Source organism: Malassezia sympodialis, genomic scaffold, assembly GCF_000349305.1.
Source record: "Malassezia sympodialis ATCC 42132 genomic scaffold, msy_sf_6, whole genome shotgun sequence".
In the NCBI taxonomy this organism is placed as follows: Eukaryota; Fungi; Basidiomycota; class Malasseziomycetes; order Malasseziales; family Malasseziaceae; genus Malassezia; species Malassezia sympodialis.
In genome coordinates, this window is record NW_017387804.1 from 240,883 (window position 1) to 253,434 (window position 12,552).

Consider the following 12,552-nt stretch of genomic DNA (forward strand, 5'->3'; position numbering starts at 1 on the left):
CTAGAGAACCTTCTTTAGATCCCGCCGTATCGCGAGCCACTTCGCGCTCGTCGCGAGCAGGTGAGATTCCTCGAACTCCTCGAAAAAACAGGACACATGGATCCACCCACACATATGGGGATAGGTGCGTGTTTACCTGCCAGTATCTAACTGTGCTAGATTTATTCCAAGCCGTGACGGCACAGATATCCAAGCCGCCTTCCAGCTAATTCCTGATCAAGTGCTGACGCCTGGTGGGCGTCATAGACGGAGAACTGATCCTGACATTGATGCTCAGACGGGTACGTCAACTTATTCTTACCCATCTAGAAGAGGCCAATGAGGCCTATTCTCAGTTATTGAGCTCCGAGCTATTTGGAAACGAGCAGCTTGGATCATCACCATCTTCTCACCATGCATATACCAGCATGTCTCCGTCCCGTGGAAATGCATATACGTCACAGACAAACTCACCCTCGCGCCATCGAACACTCCGTTCAGACTCTCTGGGTACCTTGTCTCCTAAAAAGAATCTTTTAAACTTCCGCAGCCTGAAATCCGGGTCTTCTACGCCACATCGCCTGTGTGACTACCGCATGTCAGGCTCTCAACTTACCTCAAGCCGTCTTCTCGAAGCTACGACGCGGGAGGGCGACCAAAGTCCGTATGGGCCAACTGCGTCCGGGCTCTCGCAATTGGGAAGCCCAGGCATATCGCCATCGAGCTCAGCCTCGGGGCTCTTCTCTCCAGGTGAGCAGGTGGACTCTCCTGTCCACACTGCCTTTAGCACGAGTCCCGTGAAGCCCGAGAGCCAACGTCTGCTGCTCGGTGCACGGAAGTCCACGCGGCTAATCAGCAGGGTACCATACAAGGTGCTGGATGCGCCAGATCTAGCTGATGACTTTTATTTAAACCTAGTGGACTGGTCTAGTCAAGATATGCTGAGCGTGGGTCTTGGAAAATGCGTGTATTTGTGGTCTGCCAAGTCCTCGAGCGTCACCAAATTGTGCGATCTGCAGGGTGTACAAGACAGCATAACGGGTCTGAGCTGGTCCAACCACGGTCAGTTTCTGGCTGTCGGCTCTCAATCTGGTCTCGTGCAGATCTGGGACGTGGAAACGCAAAAGTTGCTGCGCACCATGATGGGCCATTCGGCGCGCGTCGGCGCGCTGACGTGGAACAACCATATTCTCACAACCGGCTCGCGTGATCGTGCCATTTATCATCGCGATGTGCGGGTTCCCGACCACCATATCAAGACACTTTTATCACATCGACAGGAGGTCTGTGGACTCAAATGGAATTTAGCGCAGAATCAGCTCGCCTCGGGAGGCAACGACAACAAACTAATTGTCTGGGACGGGCTTCATGATTCACCACTGCACAAGTTTACGGAGCACACTGCTGCTGTGAAGGCTATTGCATGGAGTCCACATCAGCAGGGGCTTCTTGCCTCAGGTGGTGGTACCGCGGATATGAAAATTCGGTTTTGGAACACACAGACTGGGTCGCCCTTGTCCGTGATCGACACGGGCAGTCAGGTGTGTAACTTGGCATGGAACAAAACGTCCAACGAAATTGTCAGCACACACGGCTACTCGAGCGGGCTGGTTCACAACCAAATCCAAGTGTGGCGATATCCAAGCCTTTCACAAGTAGCCACACTCACGGGGCACACGATGCGTGTGCTGTATTTGGCGATGAGCCCCTCCGGCAAGTCGATTGTCACGGGTGCCGGCGACGAAACATTACGATTCTGGGATCTGAATACACCCATCCGCGACACTGTCGACCGGGCGGACGACCATGGGCTGCAAGCCTCCTTTACCAAGCTTCGCTAAGCACTATCACTACCATCATTGTACTTGTATTACAGCCACTCAATCGTGGCAGGCGGCTTCGACGACACGTCCAGCACGACGCGGTTTACGCCTTGCACCTCGTTGGTGATGCGGTTCGAGATCCGCGCGAGAAGTTCGTAGTCGAACGGATACCATGTAGCGGTCATAAAGTCCGTCGTCGCTGCGGCCCGGAGCGCAATGACTTGGTCGTAGGTGCGCTTGTCGCCCTGCACACCCACCGCGCGCACAGGCAGCAGCACAGCAAAGGCCTGGCTAATGTCATTGTACACGTTCGCTTTGCGTATTTCCTCGATGTAAATCTTGTCTGCCTGCTGCAAAAGCTTGACCTGTTCACGGGTGACTGGGCCAAGAATACGGATTGCCAGACCAGGGCCTGGGAAGGGATGGCGCATAACCAGGTGCTCAGGGATGCCCATGAGCTTACCAAGCTCGCGCACCTCATCCTTGAAAAGCTCGCGCAGCGGCTCAATTAGCTTCAACTTCATGACGTCCAGCAGGCCACCCACATTGTGATGTGTCTTAATTGTGGCGCTCGGGCCCTTGAAGCTAATACTCTCAATGACATCCGGGTAGAGCGTGCCCTGGAGCAGGAACTCGTACTTGCCCTTGCTCTGACCAGGGGCCGCCTGAGCCTCCTGCATTTCAGCTTCTTTCTCCAGGCGCTCAGCCTCCTGCTCGAACACTTCAATGAACGTATTTCCGATAATCTTGCGTTTGCGCTCAGGGTCTTCCACATCCTTGAGACGTTCCAGGAACATATCCGACGCATCCACCACGGTCAGCTGCACACCCAGGTGCTCCGACAGCATTTCGTGCACCTGCTTCGCCTCGTCCATGCGGAGCACGCCATTGTCGACCATCACTGCATGGAAACGATCGCCGATCGCTTCGTGCATGATCTTGGCCGCCACACTGCTGTCCACACCACCCGAAATGGCGCCAATCACACGGCCTGTCGGACCGACAATCTCACGGATACGCGCAATTTCCTTGTCAATAAATGTCTCCATCGTCCAGTTGCGCTTGCAACCACAGATCCGATCCACAAAGTTTTCAAAGATAGCGGTGCCACAGGGTGTATGCGTCACCTCCGCATGGAATTGAACACCATAGAAGGGTTTCTCCTTGTGTGCAATCGCTGCGTAGGGGGCTGTCGACGTGTGACCAATGACCTCAAAGTTCTCGGGCATTTTGGACAGCTGATCGCCGTGGGACATCCAAACAGTCAATCCATTTCCAATACCAGCGAAGAGGGCATCGCTGGTAGCATGGCCCGTCTGCACCACGTCCATTGTGGCATGTCCGTACTCGCGGGTGTCATGAGCGTCGACTCTGCCGCCGTGGTTCCACGCCATCTCCTGCAGGCCGTAGCAGATACCAAGCACAGGAACACCGTAATTAAAAACGGCGGGATCTACGCGGGGTGCCACGTCGTCGTACACGGAGTAGGGTGAGCCCGAAAGGATGATACCCTTGGGCTTCCAAGTCAGGTCTGCAATTTTTTGTGTGCAAGGAAGCATCTCACAGTACACATTCAGCTCACGACAACGACGTGTGATGAGATGAGAGTACTGGGACCCAAAGTCCAGAATCAGTATCGAGTCATACTGGCTGTGAATCTCCTGGCTCATCGTCTCGTAGGGGTTGCCCTGGACGAGCTGCAGCGAGGCTCGGCACTTTTTTCTGCGTACGACTCGCTGACATAAGCAACACCAGCTCCACGCGCTGCGGCGGCTCCTTCCCTGTCGCAACCTGCTCGTCCATGCAGCCACCGTTTGCCGAATTTTGCGCTCCCCAACCGCCCAAGGAGCCAGTTTCTTCTCTAGCATTTCTGCCAAATGTACAATCCAGTCGAGCATACCACCTACTGGTGTCAAGCTGGGATAAATTTGTGCGCCTGTACGATCTGAGTCGGTGCGCGGATGGAGCCGACGCGGTACAGGTGCTGCAATCCTTTGAACACCCGGCTGCTGTTCTCTATGTGACTTGGATCCACGAAAATCTAGCCGCTAGTGCGTGTCTGGATCGACGTGTGCGCCTTCTTAACATAGAGACAGGCCAGATGATGATACTTGGTAAACACGACAATGGCGTGTGCCGCGTGTGTTACGATCCCCATTCGAAGCTGCTATTTTCAGGCTCCTGGGATGCCACTGTCAAGGTATGGGATCCTTATGGAGAGCCGGCAGATGCGCTCAAGGCCACTCTGACGATGCCTGGCAAGGTATTTGCCATGGATGTGTCGCCGCCCTCGGCGACGCTGCCAGCGCAGCTCGTCGTGGCTATGAGTGACCGTGCTGTGCATGTGTACAATACGTCCAAGCTGCAGGTTGCTTTGAATGGGCCAAATGCTGACTCCTGTGAGCCTGAGCAGCGTCGCGAGAGCAGCCTCAAGTTCATGCTCCGAGATGTGAAGAGCACGCCGGATGGGACTGGCTATGTCACGTCATCCGTGGAGGGGCGCGTCGCGGTGGAATTTCTAGACACCAGCGAGGCAGCACAAGCGCAGAAATATGCGTTCAAGTGTCATCGCAAGGAGGTCGATGGTGTTGATGTCGTATACCCTATTCATGCTGTGGCCTTCCATCCTGTGTATGGTACATTCGCGACCTGCGGTGGCGATGCTCACTGTGCTCTCTGGGACCCCGTGGCCAAGAAGCGCATTCGGCAGTATGCGCTACCTTCACCTGTGAGCACGGCCTCATTCAGCGCTGATGGTAGTGTGCTCGTCATTGCGAGTGGTGCAGAGAATATGGAAGATGCGCACCATCCGGGCTCCGATGCTGGCGAAGTCGGGGGAATCGGCGCCGGTGGACCGGGCCATGTCCTTCTGCACATCAAGTCGGCGACGGAAGATGCCAAGCCCAAGGCCAAACCTGCTTAATTCTATGAATGCTCTCTATACCACGTGTGTTGAAACGTGTCGTTGTGTTCAGCGTGTGGCCTCCGCCGCTGCTAGCGCCGAGGCAAAGTCAGCCAAGAGCGCCTGGGTATTTTCGACACCCACACTGACTCGCACGAGATTGCTGCTCACGTCCATCCCGGCCGCCCAGTCCAGCTCGGCGTAGTGTGCAAGCAGGGTGTATGGACACGCAAGTGTGCAGTTGGTGCCGAGCGAGGGGCCTTTGGCACACGTCAGACTGTCATAGAAGACTTGTGCAGCTTCGCGTGTTGTGAACTCCAGGGATAACAGACCACCATAGCCACCCTGCCGCGCCGCCGTGCCAATCGAGGTGTATGGCTGCTTCCGCCGGCACGCATCGTAGTGCTCCCGCGTGATATACTTGGGGTAGTATACCGCCTGTATCATGCTGTCGTCGCACCCTGCTGCGCGACTCTTGTTATGACAAAAGTCCGAAACCGTTTCAGCGTTATGGTCAATTTGAGCGATGCGCGCCACAAACTCGCGCGAGTTGCGCTCTAGGAAAATGGCATCTTCCACCCATTGCGTGTCCGCGTAGTTGGCAGACAAAACAGCGCGCAAGGAGTCGGCGTGCCGGCCCATTGGATTCAACACGAGCGAGCCACCCATGACGTTGCATTCCCCCGAAAATACTTTAGTGAGACTGGATACCACGATGTCGGCATAGGGTAACACTTCCACATTAACGAAATTGCCCACAGTCTCGTCGATGACCACGCAAAAGTCGTACTGGTCTGCCAGGCGACGAATGCGGGCCAGGTCAGGCGACCGCAACAAAGGATTGCTGGGAAACTCACAAAACAGGGCATGTATGCGCGGTTCGTTGGCCGGCTGCGAGGCGAGCAGCTCTTCCAGTTGGTTAAGATCTGCGTCCGTTCCATGCCCGAAAAAGTGACAGCCTGGGCCCCATTTCTGCAACACCTTCAGGGTGTCGGTGTAAGGGAAACCAAAACACACCGACTTGCCGATTGTGTAGGGACCGTACATGAATGAGGGGTCTTTCATGCTGCCAATGGCTTTGGCACAAGAGGCAGGGGTCAGCGGCTCACCGCGCTGGAGACATGCACGCTCTTGCATGATCGTCAAGTGCGCATGAAAAATGCTGGACATGCCGCATGGGAACAGGTACACATCCTCTTCCGTAATGCCTTTCACCTGGCGAGCACTGACTGCATGGTCTGCGGGCTCGTCCGCCATGTCACCGACGAGCGTGCCGGCGATTCGCCGACGTAGCGCAATGCGGGCGTCTTTAGCTAGCTCAAAGGGTAGGTTACGCCCAAACCGCTCTTCCACATACACAGACTGTTCGATCGTAAGCTCCTCATCGTCGGGGGCTGTCATTGATGCACTCGCTGCGTCAGGCTGGACGGTGCTAGAGCTGGCGGAATCACTTGCCCACAGGTTGTCTACACCTCGCGAGTACCGGCCGCGCCCAAAGCCACCACCACGTGCGGAAACGCCGCTGGCACCGTTGGGATTGTGGGATCCGCGGCGCCCACTGGTCATATGCGCTTTGGCGCCCAGATCGCCACGGGGCATGAGCAACGACTCGTTGTGCATTAAAATGCGGAGACACTCTTCGGCCATGCGGCTTGAGATGCCCACGCCTGTGTGCTGCCAAAACTGCTTGGCAATGCCCATGACCTGCGCAGGAAATAGCACGATGTAAAGGCGGATACACGAGTCACTGTGCATGCACACGCAATCAGACAGGCTGTCCTGCGACTTTTGCGCCATGAGACTAAAGCGCACGATGCGCACCGGAGGAAGAGGCGACGCTGGCACGCGTCGCGCTTCCATACCGCGAATAAAGTCGCGGCACTGTGACGCGTTCGTGCCCGACGGGAACAGCATGCAGTCTTCGTCGGGCCGGGCAAACTTGTCACGCATCATCTTGGCAAGCTTGATCGTTAGATTTATGAACGGACCTTCTGAATCGAGCGATGAATGAAGAAGCGCGGGTAGCCCGTCTGCATCGCGTCGGTGAGGCGGCCTTCTTCGTAGTCCACAATATCTTGCCATCGAGGCAACGAGACGGACACGGCATGTGAGACGTTGGGTGGAATGCCCTCGCCTGTTGGTACATTAGGATACAACAGGGGCATAGAAGGCGCTCTCACCACATCCACCATAGTAGCGCAAATAGTGGGGGTACGAAGATTCTATGGGGCCACGCGTAGTGCTGCGTTTGGCCAGACGACTACTAAATTATTTGCTAATGTACCATACGGGCTTCCAGGCGGAGCGGGTATACAGGCATCCCTCGACATTCAGGAAATGAGGATAAACACTGAAACAGGTAAGCGCATGCCACGTACGTAGGAAGAAAATGATAAGGACGCCAAAAATCTTTAACATAAGCCACCGGTTGTTGGAGATCGTCGCATAGTACTTCAGCAACTCTCGCCGTGCCCCTTCAACGTTGTCGGAGACTTGCAGTACATCGTCGTCGATGCGCTGCACCATCTCTCCCTGCTGTGCCACCATATGTGCGAGCTGCCCGAAAATCTGCCCTAGTTCAGAGATAGTTGATTCAATCGACTCGATCGCATTCGAGCGCTGCTGCAAGTAGCTTGACTGCTGGTCCTCAAACTCGTTGAGCATCAATTGCTGCTGCTGCATCGCACCTGTCTCCATCATATCAAGCGCTAAGAAGCCTTTGTCTGTACTGCGCGACTCTTCGTCCGGCAGGATCTGCGCGCTGGAGGGGTGTCGGTGCGTAAGTGCAGACGCAGACGGTGCTGACAAGGAGGCCGCAGGCCGGCTGGCGGCACCAAGGCCTGGGTTCGCTTCACCATGAGGTGCGCGCGCTAACGTGTAGAGCGGCGATTTCGAGCGCTGCTCGGAGAGCACAGGCGCCGCGCCCTGGAAAAACTGCTCCGAGCGGTCCTTCGATGCCTTCATATTTTGGGTACGCACCTCCAAGATCTCCTGGAAGCTGGTCGTTGTCGTGGCCAATGTCGACTGCAGCATGGTTACTACATTGCTGCGATGCTCGTCAGCCCGATTTTTACTGCCTCTCTGCGCGTGGCCTGACAGCTGCTGCAGCTCTGCCAGCTGGCGGTTCAGGCCCGCAATGTCATGCTTGATAATGTATGTCAGCTCGGAGATCTCGACCGGCCGGTCATCAAACAGGGTTTTCCTGCGGGCGAGCTGCGACAATCGGTCGAGCTTGGCCGTGGTGGCCGTCAAATCGCGCGCCACAGCATGGGCACGTTGGGAGAACTGCGCGTGAGCGCTTGTTAGGCGCTTTGTCTGTGGAGCTGGAGCTGCCTGTGTCCCATACTTGTTGAGCGCCGTGTGAAATTCGGATGTGCGGTCTCGCACTGACGTAGCGTACGGAGGAGGCACCGCAAAGGCCATGTTCGCACCACGTCGACCGGGCGATGGAGCGCTGAGCGACCGTGGAGGGTAGGTCATGCTGACTCAGCCTACGTGGGCCCAGGCCAATCCGGTTGTTTCCGAGCGGGTGCATGCAATGCCCACGAGGTGGTTGGCGGAACCCGGCTGGCCCCAGCCGGCCGTGCTAGTGGCCCACCGAGCGGTTCTCTCTCATCGTCCGCGACCAGCCAGGATGAGTCTGTTTGTGGCTTCGCGTCTTGTGCAGTCGCCTCTGGCATCGACGCAGGGTATTTTTGGGCCCATGCGCCTGTCTCAGCGTGCCCTGCACACCTCGTCTGTGACCCGTGCCCTTACCTGGTCGAAGCAGCCGCCGGCCAAGGTGGTCTCGTTGTCCGAGGAGCAGGACCTGAAGCAGCTGAACCAGCGCCGCAACGAGCGTCCGATTTCGCCTCACCTGACTATTTACCAGCCGCAGCTGACCTGGTTCAGTTCGATTGGCCACCGTTTCACTGGTGTTGGTTTGAGCGCTGGTCTTTATGCATACGCCATTGCCTACCTGGCTGCGCCGCACGCCGGCCTGGGCGAACTCCTGTCTTCGGGTTCTCTCGTGGATCTTGTTTCGCAGATGCCCGTGTGGGCGAAGCTTGCTATTAAGGCGCCGCTTGCTGCGACGTTCTCGTACCACTGCCTGAACGGACTGCGTCACCTTTCGTGGGACTGGGGCTTCTTCCTGCAGTTGCGCTCTTCGTACCTCGCGGGCTACACGGTGCTGGCGGCCACGGCGGCCTCGACTGTGGGTCTTTGCATGCTCTAAGGGTACTCTGTCCTTCTTGTTACGATAGTCGTGTAGACTTCATGGTCTCCCCTATTTACTGGTGGTGCGGGTCGTAGTTGCCGACCACACGCGACGGCGTCGCCATCTCAATATGGAAGTCATCAGCTGGGTGGCGGTACAGCGGCGTCTTGAGACGCTTCTGGTCCAAGTGGTGGCCGATGAAGCCGATCGTGCGGCCCAGCGTAAAGAGGCCGTTGAGCGCACCAATCTGCACGTACTCGTCGGCCTCCTCGGGCGTAAAGGCGCCAGAGCCACGCAGCAAGTCGACGAAGCACACGGCAATGCAGCCGTCCACGTTGAGAATCAGCGTGTCCTTCTTTGCGGTCGTCACCTTCTCCACGGCCAGTGCATAGTCCAGCAGCTTGTGCGACTCAAAGTTCTTTTGAACGTAGTCCTTCACCACCTCCACGCGGTAGTCGGGGTTCGACACACTCTTGATGCGGTGGCCAATACCGGGGATCAGCTTGTTGGCCTTGCGCATGGAGTCCACAAACTCGCGGGGCGTCAGGCCACGGTCGAAGGCGGACGAGAACTCGCGCGCAGCATTGTCTAGCGCGCCACCGAAGCGGTCACCGATGGTCAGCAGACCCGACACAAGCGACGAGATGAGGTCCTTGCCGGCACGCGACGTGATAATCGTGTTCATGGCACCGCTCACGGCCGGTCCGTGGTCCGCCGTGAGCATAAGTGTCATCTCGATAAACTTGGTGCACACGGGCGGCAGCGGGCGCTTAAACCAGAGCAGGGACACGACACCGCCGATGCCCATGTTCGAGCCAAATACGTCCGAGATCTTCACGCCCGAGTACATCAGCTCCGCGCCACGCTCGTCCGAGATGGTCGAGATGAAGGCCGCTGGCTTACGCACCATGCCCAGCTCCTGCGCCCACTTGTAGTCCATGGGGATCGGCGGCGGCGGACGCTCAGCCTTGGGCTTGATCGTGCCGTTCTGGACCAGGCGCTCGTACGTCCGGCACAGCACGGTCGGCATGTCCTCGAACGTGTCCGGCACCACGAAGCCGGCAGCGCGCATGGCCGCGTTCTTGGCGTTCGCCGTCTCTGCCTCGCTGTTGGCCATCGAGCCGGCGTGACCGAACTGCACCTCGGTGGTGAACATGCTGGCACACGTGCCAATCGCCCACGCCACGATGGGCTTCGTGATGCGGCCCTGCTGGACGGCCTCGATGACGCGGTACTCCTCCACGCCGCCGACCTCGCCCAGGAGCACGAGCATCTTGCAGTTCGGGTCGTTCTCGTAGCGCAGCAGATGGTCGATGAAGGTGGTCGCGGGGTAGCGGTCACCACCGATGGCAATGCCCTCGTAGGTGCCATTCGTGGTGAACGACAGGATGTTGTTCAATTCGTTGGACATGCCACCCGACTTGGACACGTAGCCCACCGATCCCGCGCGGTACAGCTTCGAGGCGACGATGTTGTCCATCATACCGCCCGAGTTACCGATGCGGAAGCAGCCCGGCTTGATACCACCCACAGTGGCAGGGCCGATGACCAGAACAGACGCATTCTTCGCGCGCCACAGAATCTCGCGTGCGTAGCGCTCGGGCACGCCCTCAGCGATCAACGCCAGCGCACGAATCTGCGGGATGGCCAGGACCTCGAGCGAGGACGAGTACACCGAGCGACTTGAGGCGAAGTTGACCACCACGTCGACATCGGGGTGCTTCTTGACGGCCTCCTGTAAGCTCTGGTACACAGGCAAGAGCGTCTCCTTGGTGCCCCAGTAGAACTTTTGGATGTGATGGCCGCCGAAGGGGTACACCATCGCCGCTACCGAGGGCTTCTCGCGGCCACACGCAAAGTCAAAGTCGAGCATGCCCTGGATCGCGCGGGGCTGCAAGCCGTACACGAGAGAGCGCGTATGCTCGTCGAATGGCATGAACCAGGGGCGCTTCGTTGAGTCGTCCGTCTGGAAGTGCACGATCTGGTCCTGCGGCTGAATCCGCTCACCGGTGACAAGGTTCACAGCGCCGACGTTCGGCGTCGTCGACTCCGTGGGGGCCGCCTGCGCTGGCGCCTCCTGCTGGACAGACGCAGGTGCCATGGAGCCCGCCTCGTTGAGGACCATGTCCTCGGGACGCTTGAGGCCCAGGGCAAGAGGCACAATGTCAGTGATGTGTGTCTCAGGGCCGTACACCTGGATCGGCACGCCAAGCTCTTCACCCAGCAGGCGCATCGCGCGCAAACCCTCCTGGTAGTTGGGACCACCACGGCGTACAAAGATGCGGACTTGGTGCTTGACCAGCAGCGGCTTGAACTGCTTCAGAGCACGGATGATGCCCTTGAAGGTCGCAGCCACATTGGTAAAGTTGGCGATACCACCGCCGATGATGAGCAGCTTGCCGTCAGGGTGCGGCTCGCCGCGCGTCATTAGGTCTAGCAGCGTCTTGGCATACTCGAACGTTTGCGTTTCGGTAGGCGCGCCCGAATACTCGCCGTAGTTCGCCAGCTCGTGCGCGAACCCATGGGCGGCAATCGCATCACTGTACACGACCGAGGCGCCGCCACCTGCCACCATTGTCCAGATGCGGCCTGCTGCATTCAGCACCGTCAACTTCAGGGACGCGCCCGTGCCCGCGTCGAGTTTGGAGATGTACGCCTCCTCCGCGGTGAGCTCGCGACCGAACGGCGCGGGCCAGACCATGGGCGGACCGCGGTCCTCAGTGAGGGCGCCCGACGTCGGGGCGCTGGCCTCTCCATACGCGCTCGGCTCGCGTGCAATGGCCCACTTGGGACCGCAGAGGTAGTCGGCCGTCTGGTCGAGCTTGGCTGCCATGTCCAGGTAGTAGACCTGGTCGTCCGTCACGACGAGGGGGTTGATCTCAAGGTATGCAAAGTGCAGGTCCACATACACGCTGTAGAGGCGGACCAAAAAGTCTGTCAGGAATTCCTTTTTGTTCTCCGGGACCTCGGGCAACAGGGTGCGCGTCCACTGCTCGCGCGGCGGGAACGGCTCCTGGGGATTCGCGGGGATCAGCAGCTTCTTCGCCTTGGCATCGACGTCGCCCACATCCACGCCACCTTCGTGTGTGAACAGGACATAATCGCCCTCGCGTGCCGAATTGATGCACACGTAGAACTCCGTCTCGGGTGCATGCGGGCAAAAGGGCTCGACCAGGAAGTGGGTCAGGCGGCCCGTGACAGCCTCCACCTGTTGCGTGAGCGTGAATACACCTACCTTTTGGGGCTGGCCGGCCCGCGCGGCGATCCACGCCTTGGCGTCGGGCCAGTCCGCATTCAGTTTGAGCAGACCCGCTTTGCCACGGCGCTTGATCAGCTGGTCTGGCTTGGCCACGAGCTTCGAGGTAAAGACCCACGACGGCAGATACTCGTCCGGTGTCAGGCTCTGCGTGCTGGCATCCCAAGCGATCTGAGCGACGCGAGCGGTGGGCGCACGGAACGACGGCGACGCCACAGCCTCGGGGCTGGCGTCTGCCGAGCGGGGAAGCCAGTAGTTGATTAGGAGCTTGGCGTCAAACTCGTGAATCGCTGCGGCATGAGCGCATGAGCATACGTACGTTTAGACGACATAGGGAGCAGTAAGAATAGGTGATGCTATTCCCGAATTCAGTGCACTCGAGTACAGAGCCGTA

General features: G+C 58.2%; 6 protein-coding genes across 6 annotated transcripts; 3 read left to right on the forward strand and 3 right to left on the reverse strand.

Annotated features, from left to right (window-relative positions):
* Nucleotides 1-96: 96 nt before the first annotated feature.
* MSY001_1504 (uncharacterized protein) lies at nt 97-1,820 on the forward strand (the record flags this gene model as incomplete). The annotated part of the gene is made up of 2 exons (XM_018883307.1): nt 97-124; nt 247-1,820. The coding sequence occupies 2 exons, from the start codon at nt 97-99 to the stop codon at nt 1,818-1,820; spliced, it is 1,602 nt and encodes a 533-aa protein (XP_018740080.1).
* A 29-nt stretch (nt 1,821-1,849) lies between these two features.
* On the reverse strand, nt 1,850-3,605 carry MSY001_1505 (uncharacterized protein; the record flags this gene model as incomplete). The annotated part of the gene is made up of 2 exons (XM_018883308.1): nt 1,850-3,524; nt 3,553-3,605. 2 exons carry the CDS (start codon nt 3,603-3,605, stop codon nt 1,850-1,852), a joined length of 1,728 nt encoding a protein of 575 aa, XP_018740081.1.
* A 298-nt stretch (nt 3,606-3,903) lies between these two features.
* On the forward strand, nt 3,904-4,725 carry MSY001_1506 (uncharacterized protein; the record flags this gene model as incomplete). Its single annotated transcript, XM_018883310.1, has 1 exon — nt 3,904-4,725. One exon carries the CDS (start codon nt 3,904-3,906, stop codon nt 4,723-4,725), a length of 822 nt encoding a protein of 273 aa, XP_018740082.1.
* A 48-nt stretch (nt 4,726-4,773) lies between these two features.
* On the reverse strand, nt 4,774-8,127 carry MSY001_1507 (uncharacterized protein; the record flags this gene model as incomplete). The annotated part of the gene is made up of 3 exons (XM_018883311.1): nt 4,774-6,666; nt 6,693-6,838; nt 7,083-8,127. The coding sequence occupies 3 exons, from the start codon at nt 8,125-8,127 to the stop codon at nt 4,774-4,776; spliced, it is 3,084 nt and encodes a 1,027-aa protein (XP_018740083.1).
* A 211-nt stretch (nt 8,128-8,338) lies between these two features.
* Nucleotides 8,339-8,920, forward strand: MSY001_1508 (uncharacterized protein; the record flags this gene model as incomplete). Its single annotated transcript, XM_018883312.1, has 1 exon — nt 8,339-8,920. One exon carries the CDS (start codon nt 8,339-8,341, stop codon nt 8,918-8,920), a length of 582 nt encoding a protein of 193 aa, XP_018740084.1.
* Nucleotides 8,921-8,975: 55 nt separating this feature from the next.
* MSY001_1509 (uncharacterized protein) lies at nt 8,976-12,490 on the reverse strand (the record flags this gene model as incomplete). The annotated part of the gene is made up of 2 exons (XM_018883313.1): nt 8,976-12,448; nt 12,478-12,490. The coding sequence occupies 2 exons, from the start codon at nt 12,488-12,490 to the stop codon at nt 8,976-8,978; spliced, it is 3,486 nt and encodes a 1,161-aa protein (XP_018740085.1).
* Nucleotides 12,491-12,552: the final 62 nt, after the last annotated feature.